This window comes from Schistocerca americana, chromosome 2 (assembly GCF_021461395.2).
Source record: "Schistocerca americana isolate TAMUIC-IGC-003095 chromosome 2, iqSchAmer2.1, whole genome shotgun sequence".
NCBI lineage: Eukaryota > Metazoa > Arthropoda > Insecta > Orthoptera > Acrididae > Schistocerca > Schistocerca americana.
Genome location: NC_060120.1, coordinates 432290501 through 432318433, shown reverse-complemented (window position 1 = coordinate 432318433; position 27933 = coordinate 432290501). Strand labels below are relative to the sequence as shown.

Below are 27933 nucleotides of genomic sequence, written 5' to 3'. Positions count from 1 at the left end.
CTAAGATTTTTAGTTTTAATTACACAGATTTATCATTAACAGTCAAAAGAATGAAAACATCGAGAATAAACACGGTATGCGAACAAAGGTGTTCGCTTAACGTATTGCTTTTCTATAGGTAAGGTGCACTGGATAAACAAAGTTGCTGTGAAATCACTGTGAGAAACTACATAAATCCTAATGAAACGAAGTACTGAGTGTCCTTATAATTAATTTTTAAGATGAGTTAGTTTTAAAGAACTAGAAGACGATAATACGAAATAAGAGCTTACACTGGATGGTATACTTTATGTTACAAGGAAGTTTTCAGAATTTCGGTGTATTTGCTGTTTGTCTTTTAGTTAAGTTTGTGGTGAGGTTGTGTGTCTATGTGACTGAAATGTTGTTAAATGTTCTATCATGTCATGTTTTCTGATTTGTTTTGTTAATACAATACACCAATAGTAGCTATGGCATTTTTGCCTCAGTGCCAGCGGAGCTGTGTGTTCTTTTAATTTTCTGTTTATGTCAAAAGTTTGTGTGAACCTGATAAAAAACAAATTCTCTTTATAAAAAAAATTGCAAAAAAGACTGATAACACTTACATCGCCAAACAGCACTGACTGTAACATCACGATATAGCACAGTCTGGAATTTTTTTGGCAATCTCTCATTTAATACAGCTAACACATTTAAGCAATTTAATATAAATATTAGTTTTTGTACAAAAAATAAACTGACGCTACAGATATTAAACAAACAAAGTAACACAAACTGACAGTCTTGAATAAGAAAGCTCATCTGCCAAAACTCCTACTATTTCAACATAGATGAAAGTGGCAGGAATTTCAGAGTGAAGTTACCACACAATTAATAAAGATATACACAGCGAATAAACTATAATTCTCAATAACGTAAAGGAAGTTTGGATTTAAGTATTACACCCATTGTAAGATCTTATGTCTTAGCTTTCTCTTTTCCTTTGAAATCAAATTGCTACAAAAAATGTAAAAACTCTCTCGGCATTTTTTCATTGTGATTAATAAAATTTCTCATAATAGCAAGAAAATTTTAGTGGTGGGGTAATCTGGTTTACCCTATGTATATAGAAAAGTAAACTTTTTATGCGAATATCATTGATTACATAGCAATAGTGCATCAGCTATCCTTAAAGTGTTTGTGCTATGTATATAAAGACAGAAAAAGAAGTCACACGTTGCAAAACAAAAGTAAGGACTCCAACTTTTTAATTAAACGTAGACAGACTACTCGACAAACTTGTTATTTCGCAGCTCCAGAGTGGCACATGTACGACACAAATGTGTTGACGAAGATAGAGATGTATTAAGCAAACTGAAGAAACACCAAAAGCCGAAACATGTTTTGGCCGGCCGAAGTGGCCGTGCGGTTAAAGGCGCTGCAGTCTGGAACCGCAAGACCGCTACGGTCGCAGGTTCGAATCCTGCCTCGGGCATGGATGTTTGTGATGTCCTTAGGTTAGTTAGGTTTAACTAGTTCTAAGTTCTAGGGGACTAATGACCACAGCAGTTGAGTCCCATAGTGCTCAGAGCCATTTTTGAACCGAAACATGTTTTGGCATAAATACAGCTATACAAAATGTGGTTGGTTTCTGTATTTCTCCAAGTAATCCAATCCACAATATGGAGATAAGCCACCACTAAAATTGAGAAGTTAATATAAACGACTAGTAATTGATACGAAGAGGAATGAAACAGCAGACTAAATGTTGGTTAATTATTTCTTTTCTGCAACTATCACGGGATAAAGCAAGAATTTCTACACGAGATATCTCACTAAAAAGCGTTTTGTGGTTCAATGAGGGTACCTATTGAGTGACAGGTAAATTTCGTGTTAAATCCTACCAGTTCCACATTGGTCTTTTCCTTCCCATCTGGCTCCTTAATAAACATTACCCACAGCGTAATAAATCCTCAACGGAGAGACAATTCTTTTAGAAAACGGCAATGTTGGGTTACGTTTAGGAATTCTACGACACCCGTGCCCAATTTGTCGGGCAAAACGCTCACCTCATTGTCTAACAAACCACTGTATATAAAGTAGTTGCAACGTTGATAGGTGAAAAGTTTAAAAGGCAGCATAACCCCAACGAATGGGACTCTTGTTTATTTTTATACAGATACTGTGGCGTCCCGATAGTCTTATATGAGCTGGCGGCTTGAACTTTGGCTGTAGAGAGCAAACAAATTGAAGCACTGAGGAGCGCATTGAACTCTACGTCTTCCTCTTTACATGTACATCCGTGCTCCATAAGGCACTGTAAAGTGCATGCTGGAGGGTACATCGTATCAGTATTATCTGTTTCCTTCACTACTCAGTCATTTTTCCCTCGCCTAACTTGTGACAATGTGCCTCTGAACGTGCCCTACGCACTCTTATCCTCATGATCCCCTCGCGAGATATCCGATGGTGGCAGCAAGTAAATCTGTTCTAAAATTTGCCAACAGGGTGTTGCGAGAATTATGTAGTCATTTTTCCAAGGACCCCTATTCGAGTTCCCCAACCATTTCTGTTCCACTTTCGTATGCGCTACGACGACCTGTTAAGATCCTAGAAGCGGGTCTCTGAATTCACAACACCGAAACAGTATTCTTGGATTAGTTACACTAGCGTCCAGTGTGCGATTTCTTTTACTGATAGACTGCATTTTGCCAAGACCCTTCCAACGGATCTAATTTTCCATTCGCGTTCCTTAATACTGATTTTCCGTGATCGTCCCATTGCATATCACTTTTTATTACGTTTCCCTAAATCCGTGTACTCTGTTTCGAACTCAAGATGTTCGCCACTAATCCTGTAATCGTAACTACTGGGTGCTCTCTCTTTGTTGTATAATCTTACATTTATCCATATTTAACACTTAAAGCGACAGTGGTAAACATATGTGTCACTGCTCTAAAACTAAAAACAAACAATGTTATTGATCTTAATAAATTTACAACAGTTTCTCCGAAAAGTATGTATACCCCTTTTATATCGATGGACTTGAGATACCAACGAATAAATGAGTAATGGTATGAATATTTACTGATTGTCGTTTAGTCATTCATCTTCAGACATGGCTGTGTGTTCAACTGGCATTTGACACCTGTGGATTTGCTCTACTGATATCTTCTGATATAAACAATGTAAGGTTCGATTCACAGTAACATTTATTCCATAATAATGTATGAAGTCAGTAAGGGAGTTATTTCCATGTACTGCGCAGAAGAAAACAAGGTGTAAATGTGCTTACAGACAAGTAGATTGTCGTGAATTGAGTTCCTAATGACATCCAATTTTACTGATTATGGCTGTGAAATGGTCGTGCTAATGGAGAAAGAACATTGCAACAGCATTGTTTTACAAATTATCTCCAAGTCTTTCTGCAGTTCCTTGCGATCATCCAACGACGATGCTTTCCTGAATATAACAGCATCGTCAGGTAGCAATTTAATAGTTCTGCCGACACTATCTGATAAATCTTTTGCGTGTACCAAGTACATTAGAGACGCTGTTGCGCTTACTCGGGGCACACTTGATGTTACTTTCGTTGCTGTGAAAGTTTATCGCACCAACTACGTATCTCTGAAGCTACTGCATACGGCAGTATCTTGGTCAGTAGTCAAGAATGTGCACAGTGTCCAGCGCCTTTCGGAAATCTAGGAAGACTGGATTCGCTCGTTCATCTGAAAAGTTGTTGCGAGGTGTCGTGCATGAATAAAGTAAACTGCGTTTCACACGAGTGGAATTTCCCGAATCCTCGCTCATTCTTTGAGAGAAGCTTACTGTCTCCAGGAAAAAAGCATAATGTTTCATCTTAGAACGCGCTTCAGGAATCTACAACAGGTTGACGTCAGCGACACTGCCCTGTAATTCTTTGCAGACAATCTTTTACCCATTTGGCAAACAGAAGTAACCTGCACTATTTCCTAGTTACGCGGGACTATTTCTGCTCCATTTGCGTTTGCAATGATCGGGAGCCAAGCCCCTTCCAGCCGCCTAGGTTTATCGTTTGAGGAAAATGCCGGTATAATTTCTTTAAAATCGACATGTTCGATTTCCTTTCCCATTCTTATTATTTGCGAATTTTGCTCCACATCTATCCTTATGGTCGCGATGTTGCAGAATCTTCCTTACTGATGGTGTTCAGTAAGCGGCAGGGGGGGGGGGGGGGGGGGAGGCGCTTGTGGACGTTATGCTGATATAGGTGACTCTGCAGCTGTCCTTATTTCCCTACTTGGATGGAAAGCCATGTAGCCACACGACCATCAAGGGAAGCTGTAGAGGAAAGTACAGATGACAAAGTCGGCATTCACGCAACGAACACATCCATTAGAGAGCTGTTATGCTAACTGGTTATCTCTGGTTACTTACATATGTACGAGGGTGAGTCAAATGAAAACCTTAAATATTATTTATTGTGCAGAAGTGGTACAAAGCTGGATCATTTTTCAACATAATCTCCCATACGCTCAATGCAAGTTCTCCAGAGCTTACAAAGTGCATAAATTCCTTTAGAAAAAAATTCTTTTGGTAGTCCGCGCAACCGCTCATGCACCGTGTGGCGTACCTCTTCATCAGAACGGAACTTATTTCCTCCCATTGCGACTTTGAGTGGTCTAAACATATGGAAATCACTTGGGGCAAGGTCTGGTGAGTATGGTGGATGAGGAAGACACTCAAAATGCAGGTCTGTGATTATTGCAAGTGTTGTACGAGCAGTGTGGGGCCTTGCATTGTCATGTTGCAAAACGACACCTGCTGACAGCAATCCACGTCGCTCTGATTAGACTGCAGGCCGCATGTGATTTTTTAGGAGATCTGGGTATGATGCACTGGTGACAGTGGTCCCTCTAAGCATGTAATGCTCCAAATGACGCCTTTTTCGTCCCAAAAGAGAGTCAGCATAACCTTCCCTGCTGATGGTTCTGTTCGAAACTTCTTTGGTTTTGGTGATGAGGAATGGCGCCATTCCTTGCTCGCTCTCTTCGTTTCCGGTCGGTGGAAGCGAACCCAGGTTTCATCCGCAGTAACGATTCTTGCAAGGAAGCCATCACCTCCTCGTTCAAAGCGCCGAAGAAGTTCTTCACAAGGAGTCGGTTCGCGTGGCACCCATCTTGAAGACACTTTGTGAAACTGGAGCACATCATGCACAGTGTGGTGTGCTGACCCATGACTAATCTGTAAACATGCTGCAATGTCATTCAGTGTCACTCGGTGGTTTTCCTTCACTATGGCTTCAACTGCTGCAATGTTCTGTGGAGTCACAACTCGTTGTGCCTGACCTAGACGAGGAGCATCTTCCACTGAAGTCACACCATTTGCGAAATTCCTACTCCATTCGTAGACTTGCTGCTGTGACAAACATGCATCACCGTACTGAACCTTCATTCGTCGCTGAATTTCAATACGTTTCACACCTTCACTATGCAAAAACCGAATAACAGAACGTTGTTCTTCCCTGGTGCAAGTCGCAAGTGGGGCGACCACCTTTATACTGATACTGCGACGGTATGTGTGCATCTGCACTATGCTACCACCTACAGGCCATTCTGCACGCTGTTTGTAGCAAGCTTACCAAATTACAGGATAACGGCGCGAAATTTCGATTTGTTATTACAAATTTAAGGCTTTCATTTGACTCACCCTCGTATTTACGCCCAATGCACGGAAGAGAAGCATGCGATGTCTTTCGCTGTCAAATGTTTGTTACATCCAAACTGGTCACTAATTATTAGGTGACATAATAGATTCACGACATGATATTTCAGCTTCTTCTTTACATTTAGCAACGGTTAGAGACGGAAAGTGGAGACACTAACCTTGCTGAAGCGAGACGTCCGATGTCTCACCATCGTCTCCACCGTCTCCGACGTCTCCATCGTCTCCAGACGGCGGTATGCCCAAATCCAACTCGAGTGGCGAGTCTGAAAGACAGTGTCAAACAGTGCCGTTACAAAAATGTACAAGCCCCGCGTGGCCAGTAGCCACCAGAACTACAATCATTTAAACAGTTACACGGTCCTAGCCATTTAATTCAAATTCTTCTAAACAACATCAGCAATTTATATGAAAAGTTTATCTGTTTTACAAATTACGTACAGGGAAGTGCACAAAGTTCGGAAACACCACAAAACCATCACCACGCCTAATAAGGAGTAGGAAACCCGATGGCATTCAAAACAGCTTCCAGTCGCTTCGGAATGGATATATACAGTTCCTGTATGGTTTTCAAGGGAGCCTTGTACTGTTATTTCTGAAAAATAGTGGCAAGCTCAGGTTGTTGTTGTTGTTGTTGTTGTCTTCAGTCCTGAGACTAGTTTGATGCAGCTCTCCTTGCTACTCTATCCTGTGCAAGCTTCTTCATCTCCCAGTACCTACTTCAGCCTACATCCTTCTTAATCTGCTTAGTGTATTCATCTCTTGGTCTCCCTCTGCGATTTTTACCCTCCACGCTGCCCTCCAACACTAAATTGGTGATCCCTTGTTGCCTCAAAACATGTACTACCAACCGATCCCTTCTTCTAGTCAAGTTGTGCCACGAATTGCTCTTCTCCCCAATTATGTTCAATACCTCCCCATTAGTTAAGTGATCTACCCACCTAATCTTCAACATTCTTCTGTAGCACCACATTTTGAAAGCTTCTATCCTCTTCTTGTCTAAACTATTTATCGTCCATGTTTCAGTTCCATACATGGTTACACTCTATACAAATACTTTCAGGAACGACTTCCTGACATTTAAATCTATACTCGATGTTAACAATTTTTTTTTTCTTCAGAAACGCTTTCCTTGCCATTGCCAGTCTACATTTTATATCCTCTCTACTTCGACCATCATCAGTTATTTTGCTCCCCAAATAGCAAAACTCCTTTTCTACTTTAAGTGTCTCATTTCCTTATCTAATTCCCTCAGCATCACCCGACTTAATTCGACTACATTCCATTATCCTCATTTTGATTTTGTTGATGTTCATCTTATACCCTCCTTTCAAGACACTGTCCATTCCGTTCAAGTGCTCTTCCAAGTCCTTTGCTGTCTCTGACATAATTACAATATCATCGGCGAACCTCAAAGTTTTTATTTCTTCTCCATGAATTTTAATACCTACTCCGAACTTTTCTTTTGTTTCCTCTACTGCTTGCTCAATATAGCGATTGAATAGCATCGAGGATAGGCTACAACCCTGTCTCGCTCCCTTCCCAACCACTGCTTCCCTTTCATGTCCCTCGACTCTTGTAATTGCCATCTGCTTTCTGTGCAAACTGTAAATAGCCTTTCGCTCCCTGTATTTTACCCCTGCCACCTTCAGAATTTGAAAGAGAGTATTCCAGTCAACATTGTCAAAAGCTTTCTCTAAGTCTACAAATGATGCTCAGGTAAAGATGATGAAAGTGGATAGCGATCACGTGTCCTTCTTTACGAAGTAGACCGCAAAGACTCGGTAAAATTGTGATTTGGTGACTCTGTTAGCCAGTGGAAATGTGACGACTCATCTTCGCGCTCACGAAACCAATCCTGGACGACGCCAACTGTGTGAACAGGGGGCCTGTAGTCTTGGAACACAGCTTCACAGTACAGGAACAAACATTATCATGGGGTGGACGAGATCAGTCAAAATGGTCAGGTAATCATTGGCAGTAATGCGACCTTGCAGAATAACCGTAAAGCCCCCGGTTTACCACGATATGGTTGCCCAAATCACCACCGAATCCTCGCCATGGGCCCGAAGTTGGAAACAAACTGAAATAATACTCATCCGAACAAATGACTCTTTCATTGTTCCACAGTCCAGGTGTTATGCCTTGGGCACCACTTTTTCTATTAAAAGCATTTGTATCACTGATTAATGGTTCTGAAACTCCAGCTTCCCCTGCAATTTATGGAGCTACCTTCGTGTTGTTTTGGTGCTGACGGGGTTCGCAGGTGCGACATTCTGTTTCTCAGTGACTTTTGCAGCTGTCGTCCTCTTATTTGTCGTCACATTCCTCTTCAGTGACTGTCAGTCACTATCACTCGATTCATATTTTCGACCACGTTGTGACTTAGCGGATGATTTTCTTCGTTTTCCTTGTATGCGATATAAGTAACATTTCGGTTAGCTTGCTTAGGAAGCACCCACCATACGCGCACCAGCAGTATGCCCATTTGGATTTCACTTACCTTCAACATAGTGGCCTCACAGCAACATAGAGCACTGCTCTGATCACGACTGAGATATGCATCTTATTTAGGACATTACACAGGTGGTCAACGACAACTGCTCAACCTGTGGCCTTGGCTAGCATCTTTTTCTCGCGTTGTTTCCATATTCTTGCCCGACCCTTGTAAGTACGATGTAAAGCCACACTCTCAAAGGTCGATGATCAAACTTTACAATTAATAATAAGAACAACAACAACAACAAGCTGCGACCGGTGTTTCTAACGTGAAAAGACCGTTGGCTATTGAGAATTAATTCCGCCAAAGAAAATGAAGGACATCTGATACTATAAAATAAATTATGAAACTTGACTAATTAAGAGTTCGGAAAATTTGCATAACAATTTCATGTCTGATGCGAGAGCGACAGAAAGATGATACATAAACAGGACATATAGGTATGGTGGTTCTTTTGAGACGATACATGTTTATTCTAATGCGATGGCCATTTCTACGAAAACAAATTTTTCCCGTTCAGAGATACACCTGCAAGGTGAAGTTGGTCGTTAGGATACTTCAGTACATTGCAATTTGAATGTGATCCCTCCAGTACCGTCGCAAAAGAAGCAGTTATTTTATTTATTTATTCATTTATTTTACCTGGCAAGATTAGGGCCTTCAGGCCCTTTCGACACCTAACCGGCATCCTCAGATTGAACGAATTTCAGTTTGTACAGAACATTATGGACATACCTTGTGTTATACAGTATTAATGTTAAAAAAAATAGAGATTATAACAGTAGTACAAGGATAATTATAACAATCAAAAATAATTATAACAATCAAGAATAATAATAATAATAATAGTACTAATTACTATGTATATGAAAGTAAACATATTTTTCTTTTATGAATGTCAGTCCTATTGCTAGTTGGGAATTTTCTCGTTATGTTCTTGGACCTTGTGAGTTATTCACATCGAACAGAGACTTAAGACGATAGAATGGGGTGAAAGAGATATAGAAGAGGTAGCTAGGTTAGAGAAAGAGAAATAGAATGGTAAAATTCGAAGCTATGATGGAGAGGAGAACGAAAGAGATGAGAGGGGCACAACAATGATGGCTATACCGTCCCTAATATGTAAGTTTTGAGTTCCCTCTTGAATGTTGAGTGGTTCTGGATAAGACTCAGATCACAGGGGAGCGCGTTCCATAGTCGTATGGCTGAGATGGAGAATGACACGGAGAAAGATTTTGTGTTATGTAAAGGTACAGCCAAGATGCTAGAGGTATCCGATCTGGTATTGCGGTTGTGGAATGATGATAGGTGTTTAATGTGAGAAGATAAGTATTGGGGGCACGAGTGACTAAGAAATCGATGAAGTAAGCACATCGTGTGGAGACCGCGTACCTTATGTGGGCGTATCCAACCTAGCTGGGAGTATGAAGGACTGATATGATCATACAAATGTATATTGCACACGTATCTAACGCAAGCATTCATCACTAGCTCGAGGCATCTCGAATTTTCACTATTTGTGCCGTGTTGAACTACATCACAGTAGTAAAGATTAGGCAAGACTAGTGTTTGGACTAATTTTTGTTTAACACAGGTTGGAAATATTTTTCTGAATTTTTGGATTGCATGTAGGGAGGAGAGCGATTTCCGGCAAGCTGTGACTGTTTGATCTTACCAGTTTAGATTGTCATCCAAGATTATTCCAAGGTCTTTTACTGTTTTTTGGTATGGTAGTTGGATACCATTGAGGAGTATTTGAGAGACTGTTTCGCGAAAGTACCGGCTGATTAACTTTGGATGAGATATTATATTTGAATTTCTCCTGTTGAGCGATCAGTGAATGCCGGACTGATAAACTGAACAGTCTAAACACGCTTTCACACCCATTTTAGTGCTATCACGTCAATTGATAAAGTGAGCTTCTTGTCTCTGTATCTGACGGTTTCATTCAATACACCTGTTTCTTTGAATCTTCCTACAACTCTTCACTTACCTACCTGTCATTAATTCCCTTTAGTAGCTTGACCTAAATCACAGTGAATGAGTGAGAGGTCAAGGTTAATAACGTCCGAAAGTACGAGAGGACAGGAAGCTTTAAGGCGGGTGTCCACCTCAGCAAGAGCACACACTGCCAGGGGAGGCTATTACAACACTTCCTCTGAAAATGCGTCAGCATTATTGTGAGTGGAGATTCTTTATTTTCTGTGCTGGACTGTGTTCTGCATGGGTCACTGTGGTAAATGTTTAACAGCAAATAGGTATTCAGTGAGGAGCAATCAAATATTGGCAATTAAATAGTCAGTTTGATTTATTTGTTTACGGCAGTCTCATCAGTATGAAAGAAGCGATGGTGTTTTCTAGGAATTTTTGCGAATGGGTAAAAATGTCTTTACTGGGCATATTTAGATCTAAATGTGCCTGCTGCCAAACACAATTGGCTTCATATAGTCTCAGCGTAGTTAAACATTCGTGAATGATGTTCGTGCTTTCCCTTTTCCTGATCCTTGGAACAGAGAACGATACCTTGGTACGCTGAAAGATTATGCACTGTGATACTTTGTCGCTGTATTTTCGAAACGTAGAAGAAAATGTAGCTCTGCTATTACCCCCCAATCTAACCACAACTTCGGCTCCGTAATATATTCGGAAAGGCAGTGAAATATTTGTAACAACGAAGCTGACGGGCAACGAAGATTATTAATTTAATTGCTACTCGTTAAGTCCCAAAATAGCCACAACCTGTCGTGTTCCGTGACGCGATTGGCTGACTGATCCAAACCGTGCAGACACCATGTTGATTTCAGTATTTACGAAGCTTCGTAAATAATAACGTCCGAAAGTACGAGAGGACAGGAAGTATAAGAAAATGTGACGACGGCGAATAAAAACGGTACCAAGTATTTTACACGGAAGTTACATGGTATTGTATAGTACTGTGTGGACGTCCTTTTACCATACTGACTGCTACTTCATTTAGTTAACTTACACATAATTCAGTAGTACATCCAATGATTAAAACATGGCAACAGTGAGCAGAAATGCTATATATTTCAGGGGTTTATTCACTTCGAAATTTTCTTTGCAGGGGGAGCATTGATTTCTGCTAATGCGTATTGTTATTTGACCATGATGCACAAATTTTAACACTAAAAAGCTTCTCTACTCAAATAAATGTCACATGTACTTACAAACTATGTAGGAAAGTTAATCCAACAGCAATAGAGTTTTTTAAACCTTGTCAAGGAACAAGACCGGCAGGATGTTTATAGTGCCGATAACATAGATGGTAAATACACTCCTGGAAATTGAAATAAGAACACCGTGAATTCATTGTCCCAGGAAGAGGAAACTTTATTGACACATTCCTGGGGTCAGATACATCACATGATCACACTGACAGAACCACAGGCACATAGACACAGGCAACAGAGCATGCACAATGTCGGCACTAGTACAGTGTATATCCACCTTTCGCAGCAATGCAGGCTGCTATTCTCCCATGGAGACGATCGTAGAGATGCTGGATGTAGTCCTGTGGAACGGCTTGCCATGCCATTTCCACCTGGCGCCTCAGTTGGACCAGCGTTCGTGCTGGACGTGCAGACCGCGTGAGACGACGCTTCATCCAGTCCCAAACATGCTCAATGGGGGACAGATCCGGAGATCTTGCTGGCCAGGGTAGTTGACTTACACCTTCTAGAGCACGTTGGGTGACACGGGATACATGCGGACGTGCATTGTCCTGTTGGAACAGCAAGTTCCCTTGCCGGTCTAGGAATGGTAGAACGATGGGTTCGAAGACGGTTTGGATGTACCGTGCACTATTCAGTGTCCCCTCGACGATCACCAGTGGTGTACGGCCAGTGTAGGAGATCGCTCCCCACACCATGATGCCGGATGTTGGCCCTGTGTGCCTCGGTCGTATGCAGTCCTGATTGTGGCGCTCACCTGCACAGCGCCAAACACGCATACGACCATCATTGGCACCGAGGCAGAAGCGACTCTCATCGCTGAAGACGACACGTCTCCATTCATCCCTCCATTCACGCCTGTCGCGACACCACTGGAGGCGGGCTGCACGATGTTGGGGCGTGAGCGGAAGACGGCCTAACGGTGTGCGGGACCGTAGCCCAGCTTCATGGAGACGGTTGCGAATGGTCCTCGCCGATACCCCAGGAGCAACAGTGTCCCTAATTTGCTGGGAAGTGGCGGTGCGGTCCCCTACGGCACTGCGTAGGATCCTACGGTCTTGGCGTGCATCCGTGCGTCGCTGCGGTCCGGTCCCAGGTCGACGGGCACGTGCACCTTCCGCCGACCACTGGCGACAACATCGATGTACTGTGGAGACCTCACGCCCCACGTGTTGAGCAATTCGGCGGTACGTCCACCCGGCCTCCCGCATGCCCACTATACGCCCTCGCTCAAAGTCCGTCAACTGCACATACGGTTCACGTCCACGCTGTCGCGGCATACTACCAGTGTTAAAGACTGCGATGGAGCTCCGTATGCCACGGCAAACTGGCTGACACTGACGGTGGCGGTGCACAAATGCTGCGCAGCTAGCGCCATTAGACGGCCAACACCGCGGTTCCTGGTGTGTCCGCTGTGCCGTGCGTGTGATCATTGCTTGTACAGCCCTCTCGCAGTGTCCGGAGCAGGTATGGTGAGTCTGACACACCGGTGTCAATGTGTTCTTTTTTCCATTTCCAGGAGTGTATGATGCTTTCATTAACACACTTCTCATGCTCTTTGAGATTTGCCTTCCATTAGAACGTTCTAAATGGGGTACTAGCAGTAACAGGCAGCCCGAGTGGCTGACTAGTGGGATAAGGATATCATATAGAACAAAGCGGGAATTATATCAAAATGTTAGAAGTAGTCACACTCAAGCTACAGTAGCCCATTACGGACAGTATTGTAAGGTGCTTAAAAATGTTATTAGGAAAGCAAAGAGTTTGTTGTATGCAAAGAGAATAGCTAATTCACAGGATAAAATTAAAACCATATGGTCAGTTGTGAAGGAAATGTCTGGTCAGCAGCAAAGGTCGATGACATAAAGTCAGTTGGCAGAAAAAAAATATTTCTGTTACTGATAAATCAGATATATGTACAGTACTTAACAATCATTTTCTGAGCATTGCTGGTGAATTAAATAAACATTTAGTTTCTACAAGGAATCATAACTTTCTTGGCGAATGCCTTTCCGAGATTAATGTCTGAAATACTCCTCTTTGATACAGACAGGGGGGAGATTGAGTCAATAATTCAATCACTGTAGACTAAGGACTCTCATGGTTATAATGGAGTGCCTAGCAGAATATTAAAATACTGTGCTGCACATGGTAGCCCTGTATTTAGCCATATTTGTAATTTTTCCTTTAGGAATGGTCAGTTTCCTGAGCGATTAAAGTACTAAGTAGTAAAGTCGCTTTATAAAAATGGAGAAAGGGATAATGTAGACAGCTTTAGACCTATTTCTATGCTCTAAATGTTTGCTAAAGTTATTGAAAAGGCTGTGTATATGAGGATAATTGATCACTTTATATCACACAATTTGCTATCAAATGTACAGTTCGGCTTTAGAAGTCGCTTAACGACTGAAAATGCTATATTCTCTTTTATCTGTGAGGTACTGGATGGGTTAAACAAAAGGTTTCGAACGCTAGGCACATTTTTTGATTTAACTAAGGCGTTTGATTGTGCTGATGACAAAATATTGCTCCAGAAGATGGACAATTACAGAATACGGGGAGCTCACAATTGCTTCACCTCTTACTTTAGCAACAGACAGCAAAAGGTCATTATTCACAATGTTGAGAATGGCTGTGATGTGGGGTCTGAGTGGGGTATGGTCAAGTAGTGTGTGCCCCAGGGATCAGTGTTGGGGCCACTCCTGTTCCTTATTTATATAAATTATATGCCCTCTAGTATTATGGGTACCTCTAAAATATTTTTGTTTGCTGATTACACTAGCTTGGTAGTAAACAATGTTGTGTGCAAATAGTGCAGTTCATGACCTAAGTTCATGGCTTGTAGAAAATTAACACAAAGTCACAGTAAGACTCAGTTTTTACAGTTTCTAACACACAATTCAACAAAACCTGACGTTTTAATTTCACAGAATGGGCATATGATCAGTGAAACTGAACAGTTCAAATTTCTAGGTGTTCAGATCGATATTACACTGTTGTCGGAAGCCCACATTCAGGATCTTGTTCAAAGACTCCTGCCATTTTTACTATTCGAACGGTATCTGAAGTGAGTGATCGTTCGACACGAAAATTAGTCTACTTTGCTTATTTTCATTTGCTTATGTCGTATGGTATTATATATTTAGGGAACTCTCCCCATTCTTTTAGGTTATTTTTGGCTGAGAAAGGGGCGGTTCGGGCAATTAGTGGTGTAAGTTCACGAACCTCTTGTCGACCCCTGTTCACGAGTCTGGGTATTTTGAATTTGGCCTCTCAATATATATGTTCCTTACTGTCATTTCTTGTTAACAATATTAGCTTATTACCAAGAATAAGCAGGTTTCACTCTGTTAATACTCGGCAGAAATCAAACCTGTATTTGGATCGGACTTCCTTAACTCTTGTGCAGAAAGGTGTGCAGTATACTGCTGTATCCATTTTCAATAAGCTACCACTCGAATTCAAAAATCTTAGCAGTAATCCACGCGCTTTTAAATCAAAACTGAAGTTTCTCCATGGCTCACTCCTTCTATTCTGTCGAAGAGTTCATTGAAAAATTAAGCTGATTCTTGTTGTATTGTTGATTGCGTTTACTTAAAATCATGGATTGACTTTTTCAGGTTCATAAACATTTTATTTTTGTCTGTTATTACTTTTGTGTTGTAATTCCATGTGTTGACACGTTCCGTGACCTTTGAGATTTGCTCCTCAATTTGGTCCTACGGCACCTAGCTCGTAAATAAAAAAAAGTAAATAAATAAACCTACTGCCGGTCGCGGTGGTCTCGCGGTTAAGGCGCTCAGTCCGGAACCGCGGGACTGCTACGGTCGCAGGTTCGAATCCTGCCTCGGGCATGAATGTGTGTGATGTCCTTAGGTTAGTTAGGTTTAAGTAGTTCTAAGTTCTAGGGGACTGATGACCACAGAAGTTAAGTCCCATAGTGCTCAGAGCCATTTGAACCAATAAACCTACTGATAACGTGTGAACACATTTGAGTAACTACTGTTACATTTTTATCATTTGTAAGAATGAATGCTCTATGTTTGTACTGAGATATTTGACATTACACTGTTATTTAAAATGGTAGTTGAACTGTAGCCCATTGAATCACGTTACAGGTTGCCACTGAGATGAGATCTGTAATCATACTGCCCTGAGTGTTATATTTGTTCTGTTTCTTCCTACCATAAAGTAAATATTCTGCACCAAATATGATTGTCTTTCTAGGTAAAAATTATTTGTTACTGGCATATTCACAGAGGTTATATTTTCATTTAAACAAGCCAGTAACATGTTATCCTGTATTCCAAGGCCACACAAAGCAGGTTCTTCATCTAGACTGACATTCGCACACATACATGTGGAAATACCTAATGCAGTAGAGATCTTCCCCCACTATAACGCTCAATATACTGTAGCAGAATGGCCTAATATATATTTACAGCATCGGCCTAATTATTTAATGTAACATGTAGCTAGATTTGGTCTATATCGCGATGTGTAGTGGTGTTTGCTTAAATGAGCACTGAAGCAAATACCAGTTACTATTATCAGTGTTAAAAATGCCATTTTATTGATAAACCTATTCAACCTACTCTGTGTTTTGCGTCACAAAGCATACCAAAAGTGGTTTTCATTGTGATCGGCGAACGCTCGGAAAAGAGCCGGTGTGTCGTCCTGCTCATCGTGATTTGCAGCACTCTCCGGCGGCACTTGTCGGCTCCATCTGGCTCGCACACCATACTGTTTGTTTATGAAAATCAACGCGCGTCAAATTACTGCATACGCGGTATTAATATGGGCACTTGCCTCTGTATGCATATGCTACCCACGTCGTTATGTCTGCAGTACACATAAATAAGAACTCCAATGCTAAAGAAAATGGTTAAAGGCAAAAATAAAAGTCCCGATGTCCATACAGTAAGCGCGATGCAAATATGCAATAGTCTTGCACATAAAATGAAATGTTTATCATTCTCATTTTTTACTAAAACTATAGGATCACTCTGATGAGATCACTACTCCTCTCCAGTAGCAGTAGGGGCTTTTAGAATTTTGTCTGCGTTTCCTTTCTTGTTTTTCTTCCCAAAGTCCTTCAGATTGTTCTGCAGATACCTCGAAATTTATTAACCTCTTTTTCAATGTTCTTGTGATAGCTAAAACTAATATCACATCCTAGATAACTGAATGGGATGCTTGTTCTAAAATTTTCTCATTAATTGCTATTATCGATACAACTGGATTCTTCCCTTTGAAAGCCATTATCTTGTTCGCAGATGTAGTTAACAAGTAGTATATTTCGTTTGAGCTCAATCTATATTCTGATCTTTGTAAATTATCTTCTGTTTCTTGTGTACTCATCTGGTCATCGGCATATAATATAGCAGGTAATGGTATGCTATCCTGTTTTCATTTCTAATTGTCTCCCATATTTGTCCTTCATAACTACGTCGTCAATACATTAATAAAGTGGGTGATAGACTACACCCTTAAACATATTGGTTGATTAAAATTTCATCCGACATTTTCGAGTCTGAACATAGAACCATTTTCGTATTTACATACAGACAATTTATGTACTAATAAGTTATTAGCGAAACATTTTGTTTCCAATATATTTATATATAGGACATTAGCTGTAATTTAAAAACCACCTAACACAGGCCTCAACGACAACGACTTAATCCAATATGGCGTTTCCTAAGCTATTTCAAAACAAAATTCAGTAGTCAGTTGTAAAGGTTTCGCTTTAACGGTTTCAACAGATTCATGTGTCCTTTTCAGAAGGTTGATATTGGTTTAGTAGATGTCAGTATCATAGGCACCGAGGCAAAATGTCATGATATGTCAAAATGTACATATTGTATGTGATAATTGTAAACAAAGATTGATTATTTAAGTCAATGAATCACATTTATATTCATAATCAAGTTGTTGACCTAGCACAAAAATGGGGCATTATGAAGATATTAACGTCTGCTAAACCACTATTAAGCTTCTGAAGACGACAGATAATCTGTTGAAAACGGTAAAGCGAAATTTGTGCAACTGCCGACTGAATTTCATTTTGAAATACACTCGTATACCACAGTTAGAGAGAAAATAGAAACTACGAATAAAATAGTAATCTTTTATGTTATTCACCATGTTCCTCTCCACAAGCTAAAATGTAACTTGTTTGAATCTGTCTTACACACCTGAAAATGCTGCAGAACGTGAAATTCCAATTACGTACTAAAAAGAAACACTTACAGCCACCATCACGTCGAAGTTATAAAATGCTGAGGTGAAAACCGTATATACACATATTTACGTCATATGAATGAAATGGGCATGGGACATAAATATGCCCATATAAGGTTTTCACATCAGCATTTTGATAGCTTTACCTGTATCGACACTTAGATATTGTTGATACTGTCCTTTGCACATAGATGCGTATTTATTTGGTTTACTTATTTCTGATGTTTCTTTCATACCTCTATAATTTTCTTAATTTATTTCTTTAGTTTGGTGGGTTACTTCAGGATTTTGCAGTTTAGTGTGTCATCTGACTAATTTTTATCATGTGATATTTAATTAATGATTTCATTAATGACTGGTACAACGTCTAGAGTGGAAATTTGTTCTAGTATACTATATATATTTCTGTTTTAGGTATGTGGTAATGGATGCATCTGTTGGCTTTTATCAAATGATTACTGTAAATCCACTGATATAGTAATGTTCTTGAGTTTTATTGTGTTTTAATCTCTCTTTGTATTTGTATGGTTGGTAAGCTGACGATGCTATCATTACTGTTCATGCATGCAAGCCTGAAAAATGGTGCACTGAGTCACCGAAACTGGTAGCAATATTATAAAATAACATCAAAACGACGGCTACAGGTGATTCATTTTATTGCAATAAATGAATGTCGGAAGTCCCACAAACTATCAACCACAAGGATGGACACACAAAAAGTTGAAAATCCACTGCCTGACGTCACGAAACTCTACCGGCTTCTCGCCTGTGTTCACTTTCACGCGCGCCATGAGAATAGCGTAGAGTAGGCACGGGGCAGCATCGCCTGTACTCGCCTGTGTCGGGGATGCCCCTGCGCCGGCGGTGGTGGTGGTGGTGCGTGTGCAGGCGCAGCTGGTCGTGCACCTCCTGGAAGGTGCCGTTGATGCGGTGCAGCGCCACGCTGTGCGACTTGTCGAACTCCAGACGCCCGATGCCCAGGTTCTCCAGCAAGTGTTCGAAGCCCTGTACACCACAACGAGCCCATTACTCGTACGTCTACGTTCAATGGAAACAGTACATTGCTGCAATATCGTAACATTACAAAGCCGAAAATTGTACGGAAATTAATTATCGTTAGAGATTACATTATACTTTTCTGTTTCCAAAATTTAGTCTTCAGAATTGATTGCAAGTACATTAGAGCTTATAAGATGGCGTTCTATTGTCGGTTTGACAATAAATCACAACTGCCAGTACTCAAAGGAACCCAAAAATTTAAATTAATTACGGGTGCAAAGTCCCAAGAAACTACCACACATATTCTGTAAACGCTTAATATCCACAGTTCTGTGGGTAAGATTATTTTAAAGCGCGGGATTAGCCGAGCGGTCTCAGGTGCTGCAGTCATGGACTGTGCGGTTGATCCCGGCGGAGGTTCGAGTCCTCCCTCGGGCATGGGTGTGTGTGTTTGTCCTTAGGATAATTTAGGTTAAGTAGTGTGTAAGCTTAGGAACTACTGATCTTAGCAGTTAAGTCCCATAAGATTTCACACACTTTTTTAAAAAGATTATTTCGTTTTCTTGTTAGACTACTAGAAACTGTGGAAATCAAAGCCACCTACTTTTCGTTTATAAGTGAGGCACAAGAACAATTCCCGCATGTTTTATTTTTTGAGACCCCTTATCTTAAGGCCCGGAGTGGTTGTGTGTCATGCTTTGACAGTTTCACTGGCTAAATGCAATGAATTATGAGTAATGTACGCAACCCTCAATGTTTTGAGATGTTCTGTAACTTTGGTTTGGTTGGTTGATTGACTTGGGGAAGGGGACCAAACAGCGGAGTCATCGGTCCCATCTGATTAGGGATTGATGGGGAAGGAAGTCGGCAGTGCCCTCTCAAAGAAACTATCCCGCCATCTGTCTGAAGCGATTTAGGGAAATCACGGAGAACCTAAATCAGGACTGCCGGACGCGGGTTTGAACCGTCGTCCTCCCGAATGCGAGTCCAGTGTGCTGACCAGTGTGCCACTTCGCTCGGTAAACTATGGTTTCAGGCATAGCTTGAGTACTGAAGAAATTCTGGCCGTCCGTATGACGACTATAAATAGTTCAAGAAACTTAGCTTTCATGATCATTTAACACAGGTTGTCCTGAGGAAGTAAGAAGTCTGTAGTCACTAACAAGAAATCTTTGTTGTGCTTCGTACAGGTAATTCAGAAACTATACACTCTTCGAGGCTTACTAAGACACTCAACATAATGGGAGCGGCGAAAGTTATACACTATACAAAGAAAGAGAGTCTATGCAACTGTACCCAGAAATTTTATGGCTGCGCTTGTCTCAGTGACGGACACGTTGCGAAACATGGGACATCTTTCACAAGATAATCGACGATTTTCACGGTAAAACTTAACGTCATCACTATACACTGCCATTCTGAAATGTAAAACTCCTTTTATATTGTGCCTTTGTGCGTTATATTTCACTTTTCGTAAATCTGTGCTTACTGTAACTTCGCCGGAGTGGTTCCTTAACCGTAAGAAAGATGCTAATCTTGGACTCTTCAGTAAGATGAATGTTACAGGAAACCGTTGTCGATTTGTAAACTGTGTAAAATTTCTTGCCGCGCGGGATTAGCTGAGCGGTCTAGGGCGCTGCAGTCATGGACTGTGCGGCTGGTCCCGGCGGAGGTTCGAGTCCTCCCTCGGCCATGGGTGTGTATGTTTGTCCTTAGGATAATTTAGGTTAGGGACTGATGACCATAGCAGTTAACTCCCCGTAAGATTTCACACACACACACACACACACACACACACACACACACACACACACACACACACGTAAAATTTCTTCCTGTACTGCATAGTAAAATACTAACACGACGGGCCCGCATCTCGTGGTCGTGCGGTAGCGTTCTCGCTTCCCACGCCCGGGTTCCCGGGTTCGATTCCCGGCGGGGTCAGGGATTTTCTCTGCCTCGTGATGGCTGGGTGTTGTGTGATGTCCTTAGGTTAGTTAGGTTTAAGTAGTTCTAAGTTCTAGGGGACTGATGACCATAGATGTTAAGTCCCATAGTGCTCAGAGCCATTTGAACTAACACGACGGACCTTTCAATGTCCTGATATATCACAAACTGTTCAATGAGTTTTCTTCCCTTGACCAACAGCTGCATCAAGAGAAAACATAACATCGCAAATGGGTTTCAAAGACTAAAGATAAAAATCGTTGACATCCCGTCAGGCATTCGTTTGTGGTTTCCCAGACTATTTACCCCGTTGTTGTACTTTTAATAACTGGGATGATCCGAAAACAGCTCCTTTTGCTTTGTTGAGGGACATAATGTCGAACGACTGATACAGAACTACACAATAGTGATTTAATCTGGCTTCAGATGAACAGTCTTCAGCACATACAATAATATCGGATGAAAGGCACCGTAAGCTACGAAATGACGATAAGGCGTGGTTGACGACTGTGTTTTACGTAGCTGTACCTGGGTATTTCATCCGTAGTAGCTGAATGAAATTAACTGGAATGAAGTGAATGGAATCAACTGGGATGATGCCAAAGAAACGCAGTGATACGATTTGATAGAATTCCATTCAGAAGTGCTGAACCCGTAAAGTTATAAATATGTCGCTACAATGGAAAGTCTGCCGGTTCCGCTTTTACGAACGGATGTCGCAGATTTATTTCATACGCCATTGTATTTCACTCTCTTCATAACAATTGATTCCATTCCATTCACTTCATTTCACTGAATTTTTACACGGTCGGTAAAACCACAGCACTCCACCAAATGCGTACCCCAGTGGTGTTTACTTCCACTTACCCCGCAGAACTCTAGAAGTAATAGGAGCAAACATCCATGCCTTTCGAACATAGATTCAGGCCTGGAGGCATGCACAGGTAATTTAAACGGTAGGGCGACTGCCAACGAAAAGCTGGCAGTCCAGGTCCTAATGTGGGTCGGGTACTAGATTTCGCTTTTCAAGACGTACTCATATTGAATGTATGGCATGTGTGTCTCCTTCAGTCTACAGAGATTTCCGTCAAAGTAGATATTTTGACAATCGTGCGCAGGTTTCTTTGCCAGTCTGACATCAGCCGGAAAGACGATGGTGAGGGAACATGGCTCCATTTATTTTTCAGACTTTGCTATTATTAACAGCCATATCAAGGCTCTCAGGTTAAACCCACGGTTCGGTTCTAGCGTAATGGCCGGCGCGTCCTAGAGGACACGGAATGAAGCACCCGTATAAATAGCTGAGCGGTAATTGAGTTTTCTCCGGAGACAGTTTGCTGGTGCCTCGTCCTTGCTTGCTCTGCCAACTCTATCCTGGCAGGCAGACGCTCATCCGGCATCTGTCACCTGTGCCGTGGTAAAGTCTTTTGGTCTTTTGACGAGACAGAATGGAAGACCCAAATTTAGAGGCGGTGAGGAAGGAAGGAACCTCATTGTGACTGATCTCCGACATTGGGCGCAAAAAATTTGTTTTAAAACTCACTATACCGGACTGGATAGCATTTCATGCCCGACTGTTATGTAATAACGATAGTTGCAGTGAGTCGCTGCAGATGGATGTGGGGCCAGGCACCGGTCTGGCATGGTATAATTTTAAAAATGAATCTCATGCGTCTCAGAGGTATGCCACACAGGACATACGAACGGCAACTGACCTTTGATAATCATCTAACGTACAAGTAACGAAGCAACCGAATTAGCCAGTCTAGCTGAGAACTTTCACAGACTGCCGTCCTGTGGAAAAATCTGCGAGGTCTAACAATAGGCAAACTCAAATCTGCAGCTGAACCCTTAGTTCCTATTGAGGCTCGAACAGAGTATTTCGCCACGCCGATCTCTTTACTTTACCAAAGCACAAGAGCGCAAACCATCGATTCCCTTAAGGACAGATGTAGGGCAAAATGCATTCTTGTGCTTAGACATATGTATCTCCAAAAATATTACTCCGGTAATAGTAAACTTGAGACTATTATGTAAAACTTAATGCTTGAATTTCTGTGCAATATTGGTTTTAAAATGCACATCGGCATACATTTTAAAAGGATTTGAATTTTTAGTTACCATTGTTTCTATAATGTACCTTTCCTCGTAAACTAATCAAGCAATAAAAATGGAATTTCACAGTTTATATCTGCATAAGTGGCTAATTAAGAACATGGAACAGATTTTTCTTTAGGTCATAGTTGCTTTGAAATTAATTTTTCAGTTTTGTGTTACCCGGGACTGCTCTATTTTTCTCAAATTTTAAAGGAGAACTTTTCTCAGAGAAAAGACATAGGAAAGGTGCTGCACAGGATTATTCAGTAAGTAATTCTTAAGAACTGTGCAAATTTCAGTACCTGAAAGGTACATTATAGCTCAAAAAAGTCAGTTTACAGTAATTCGCTGTTTACTTCAATTTTTGACAATATTGCTATACCTCTAATGACTAATGCTGTCCATATCCATAACTATTATTATTATTATTAGCGAATGTCCCCATGGGAGAACGATAAGCAGGTGATTAACATTTCTTAATGTTCTTCTTATTTCTCCAGTATTTCTTCATTGCCTCCCCAAAGGCCTTCTTCCTTTCTTCGGTCCACTTTGGTCGGAAAGGTTTAGATTCCGTCTCTGGAGTAAACTTCCACTTGTCGATTTTTCTTCTGAATGTATCCCGGTCTGATGTGTTTGTTATGTCAATTTTTGCCTTTTTCAAATCCTTCTTAACTTCAGTTACCCAGGGTATTGTTGCCTTAAGTGATGTCATATAGTCCAATAGACGTTTAGTTAACCTGTTTCCAGGTAATCTGTCTATATGTCCATAAAACTTCATCCGCCTCTTCCTGATATCTGCCTCGATGTTTGATATTTTTTCGGTTGTCTCGGTAGTCTGCAGCCTGTATCCATCTTGTGTGTATCGTGGTCCTAGGATTTTTCTAATAATTTTTCTCTCTACTTTCTTAATTTCGTGTAAATCTAATTTTCTATTCAGGGAGAGTGTTTCACTTGCATATGTGACTGTTGGTTTGATGACTGTGTTGTAGTGTCTGATTTTAGTGCCTTTTGATAGACATTTCTTGTTATATATATTTTGAATAAGTCCGAATACTTTCTTGATTTTCTGTAATCGGTTTTTTTGTGCTATTTTCTCAAGTCCTGTTGGTTCAATAACTTCACCGAGATACTTAAAGTGCTTGACTCTAGTTATTTCACCATACTTTGTTTTTAGTTTCGAAATATCTAATTTTGAGCAGATGAATTCTGTCTTCTCAAAGGAGATTTGCAGGCCAACCTTCTCAGCACACTCTTTAAGTGTCTCAATTTGTTTTACTGCTGTTTCTTCACTGTCAGTTATAATTTCCAAGTCATCTGCAAACGCTAAATAAGGGATGTTCAATTTTCCTTTACCTCTTCCTAGTTCAATTGGCTTCCAAAAGCTTTGTTTCCTTAGTGTTACTTCCCACTCTTTCATAACTTTGTCCAAAACTATATTGAATAATAGTGGTGAGATCCCATCTCCTTGTCTTACTCCTGTTTTAATTGAGAATGGTTCCGAAATTTCCCCTCTGAATTTAATTTTTGATTTGGTTTCTGTTAGTGTTTGTTCAATTAGTTTTCGGGTTTTAGTGTCTAGGCCTCGTTCTTCGAGAATGTGACATAGAGACTGTCTGTCTATGGAATCGTGTGCCTTTTTGAAATCAACGAATGTGCAGATTATTGGTTTTGACCTGATTGCTTTAATCTTTAAAATAGTTTTAAGGTTGAATATCTGTTCCGGGCATGATCTATTAGGACGAAAGCCTGCTTGGTAGTCTGAAATTGTATGTTCTAGTTGTTCTTGTGCCCTCTTTAGGAGACATGCAGATAGAATTTTGTAGGTAACTGGTAAAAGTGAAATGCCTCTGTAGTTGTTTACGTCTGATCTCTCTCCCTTTTTGTGCAATGGGTGAATTAGTGCACACTTCCACTCCTCTGGGATATTTTCTGTCTGCCAAATTTCTTTGATGATGCTAGTGATCTCTTTTAACGAATTTGGACCAAGGTTTTTCAGTAGTTCAGCTACAATTCCATCTTCTCCCGATGATTTATTATTTTTGAGTTTTCTAATGTGACTATAAATTTCTTCTTGAGATGGTGGTAGTGAAGTCTCATTCGTGTGTTCTGGTTGTAATCTGGGGAATCTTGTACTTGGTTGTGGGCAATTTAGGAGTTGTGAGAAATATTTAGCTAGTTCTTGGCAATTTTCTTTGTTAGTTAGTGCCAATTTTCCATTCTGTTTCCGGAAGCAGAGATTTTGTGGAGTGTATCCTTTGATTTGATTTGCGAATATTTTATAAAAATCTTGAGTGTTGTGGTTCTTAAAGTTTTCTTCAATTGTGTTTAGCTGTTCATTAAGGTATTTTCTTTTAGTTTGTCTAAGTATTTTAGCTGTTTGTTTTCTCACTTTGAAAAATGTTTGTTGTGTGGTTTCTGATTTGTCACAATTGTAATTTAAAAAGGCTTGTTGTCTCTCTTCTAATGCCTTATCACAATTCGAATTCCACCATGGATGCTTGGATATTTTCTTTAACGGAATCAAATCTCTTGCTTTCTGTATAATTTTCGTTCGGAAATCTTTCCAGTTGTTTGTTGGTTGTTTATCCCATGCTTCTGTAATTTCTGATTCCTTGATATTTTTCAAGTCAAATTTGGGAATTAGTGGTGATTTCCTTTGGCGTTTCCTTTTTGGAGTGAATTTAATTTTAACTCTGGTAAGGTAGTGGTCAGAATCTATATTTGCCCCTCTGCGGACTTGAACGTCGTGTATTTCTTTCTGGAAGTCATAGGAGATCGCAACATGGTCTATTTGAAATTCACCAAGCTGAAGGTTTGGTGATCTCCATGTTTTTTGTTTCTTGGGGTCTTTTCGAAGTGATGTTGTCACGATTTTTAGGTTGTTTTGCTGACATAACTCGATGAGTCTCATGCCGTTCTTGTTTGTGAATTTGTGTGCAGGGTAATTACCGACTGTTTTTTTATATTTCCTCTCTTTGCCAATTTGCGCGTTGAAATCCCCTAGAAGAATTTTTACATCCTCCTTTGGAATTTTGGACATTTCAGTTTCGAGTTTTTCCCAAAATTTTTCTGTCTTCTCCGGTTCTTTTTTGTTGGCAATGTTGGTAGGTGCATGAACATTAATAAATGTATATATTTTGTTGGTGTGCTTGATTCGCATGGTCATTAGTCTGTTACTGATTTGATTCATGTCTATAACAGAGTCAAGGGTGTCCTTATTTACAATAAAAGCCATGCCAAATATTGCAGCTCCTTTGCCAATTTTCTTGTCTGTTTTACTTTTAAAGATACGGTAATTGTTGTAGTCTATTGTTTCTGAATCAGTGAATCTGGTCTCTTGGAGAGCAAGGATTTGAATTTTCTGTTTGTTGAGTTCTGTTGTAAGATTATGAAGTTTGCCTGTCTGAATTAGTGTCTGAATGTGCCAATAAATGTATGGGACTTTCGTGGACGTTTACTAGAGAACTCCGACTTTCTCTGTCGTACGAGCCCAAGCTCCCCAGAATCCGATAGCTTGGTTGTCGCCACAGGGCGAGTGGATTGGCCACCTGGGGTAATATTAATTTTACTTGTACGAATCATACTGCTTGTAATTAAGTTCCAGCTAATGCTGGGTAGTTAGAACCAGGGATTGTTAGTTCCTGGAGCTTGGTGTTCAGCCGCACCTCACATGGTGAACAGACGCTGGCCAGAGTACCGGTGGTTGCCACACAGACGTGTCTGGGCTTTTCAATATGCTTTATCTTGTTGATAATGCTTGCCTCTTCCGCCAGTTCCGCCGTACCGATGATCTTCATCTCCGTCTTCACTACCGTTGAGGTCCATAATGTTTATTCTCTTCCTCGTCTTCCTGGAGTAATAGCTTCCGCTCCCTCCTTTGCCTGGCCAACTTTTGCATTTTTTCTTCTGCTGCCTGAGTTTTGCCCAGTCGCACTTCATCGATGCTTGTGTCTTCAAATGTAAATGCACCTGGATGAAAGCCTAGTCTCTGCAAGCACCTGCGTTTCCACTACTGAACACTAGACAGGCATCACATGCAGCTATGTTCACAATAATTGAGGGCACAAATACTGTTTTTGGAAAACACACCCATATACGATGATTGTAGCTCTCATTTGCGTTCTGTACACATTTTTTCCGCGGTTCAGGATTGGCTAGGTACCTGATAGTTTGTTCTATAACATCCAAAACAGAAAGTTTTGTGGGTTACGGCTTTCCACTGGCTTCTGCCTGAAGATTTTGCACCATGATATGTCACAAAGGGAATGTTGAGGATTATCATCCGCGGAAAGTTTGTGAAAGAATATTGCCCACATGGCTTGCTGCATTGATTCCACACTATTTGGGCTATCGCTGATAGCTTTTCCATAATATACTTGTAAAGTGTGAATTTCCTCGCCTGTCAGTCTGTTAACACCTCTCAGTGGCTTTCTATCTTCTAATTTCTTGCCTTTAATTTCTTTCTTCAATATGAGAATCGCTTTTGACCATGTCTCACACATTCCAGTTTTTCTATTTTAGTTTGTGAGCCATAAGGATCTCCCTAAAACAGTCTCAAAAGCACTTTATCCACGTTCCATCACAAGAAACACACAGATCTGTCTTCACTACTACACAGTGCCCTTCTTCCCCTTCATTGTTAATATTTAAAACTCGCTCAACAGCTGATTTCACGTCCTCCTTGCACTCAACTTCAAGAGCACTGAGGAGCGTTCTGTTGTAATCACTGAATCTAGGCACTGGTGCAGGCAAACATCAATCATATGGGCAAGTATTTCTAAGTCAGTTAACCTAAATACACTGGAAAACTGGTCTCTGGCACTGTACACAATATCGTCAATTCCTTCATTAATTTTCTTTTTCGATAAACTTTGTGACTTTGGCGAAACTTGCTCTTCACACTTAGAAACAACATCTGTCACACTGTTATTTAAATTTACTGTATCTTTTACATCTGAAATTCGACATTTCCTCACTTTTTTGACTATGCGTCCACCGTTAAGACCCATTTTGAACAAAAACAAATATATGTAAAACCAACAACTAAAGTAAATATGCAGCAGGCTCTCTTAAAAAAACCCACGTCGTAAAGAAAGGAACAAGCAAAGATAAGTTTTCTCATAGCCTCCCAGACTCAGTTGCAGTTCGTTTCGATTGTGTGAACGAAAAATTAACGCACAAAAAATTTCTAGCGTAGAGAAAATGTGGATCACAGCAAATAAAGAGGAGCAGTGGCAGGCGGAGACGCCCAAACAAACTTAAAAAACATATTTCTAGACAGAATCCTATTACGAA

At 40.7% G+C, this 27933-nt stretch overlaps 1 protein-coding gene across 1 annotated transcript in view; it reads right to left on the bottom strand.

The window, feature by feature from the left end:
- Positions 1-27933, bottom strand: part of LOC124595667 (zinc transporter ZIP10) — a 311075-nt gene that overhangs the window by 60918 nt on the left and 222224 nt on the right. The window contains exons 2-3 of the mRNA XM_047134512.1: positions 18432-18600; positions 5823-5927 (exon numbers count right to left, since the gene is read on the bottom strand). Of these exons, the coding sequence (XP_046990468.1) occupies positions 5823-5927; positions 18432-18600 (274 nt within the window). The remainder of the gene's footprint in view (positions 1-5822; positions 5928-18431; positions 18601-27933) is intronic.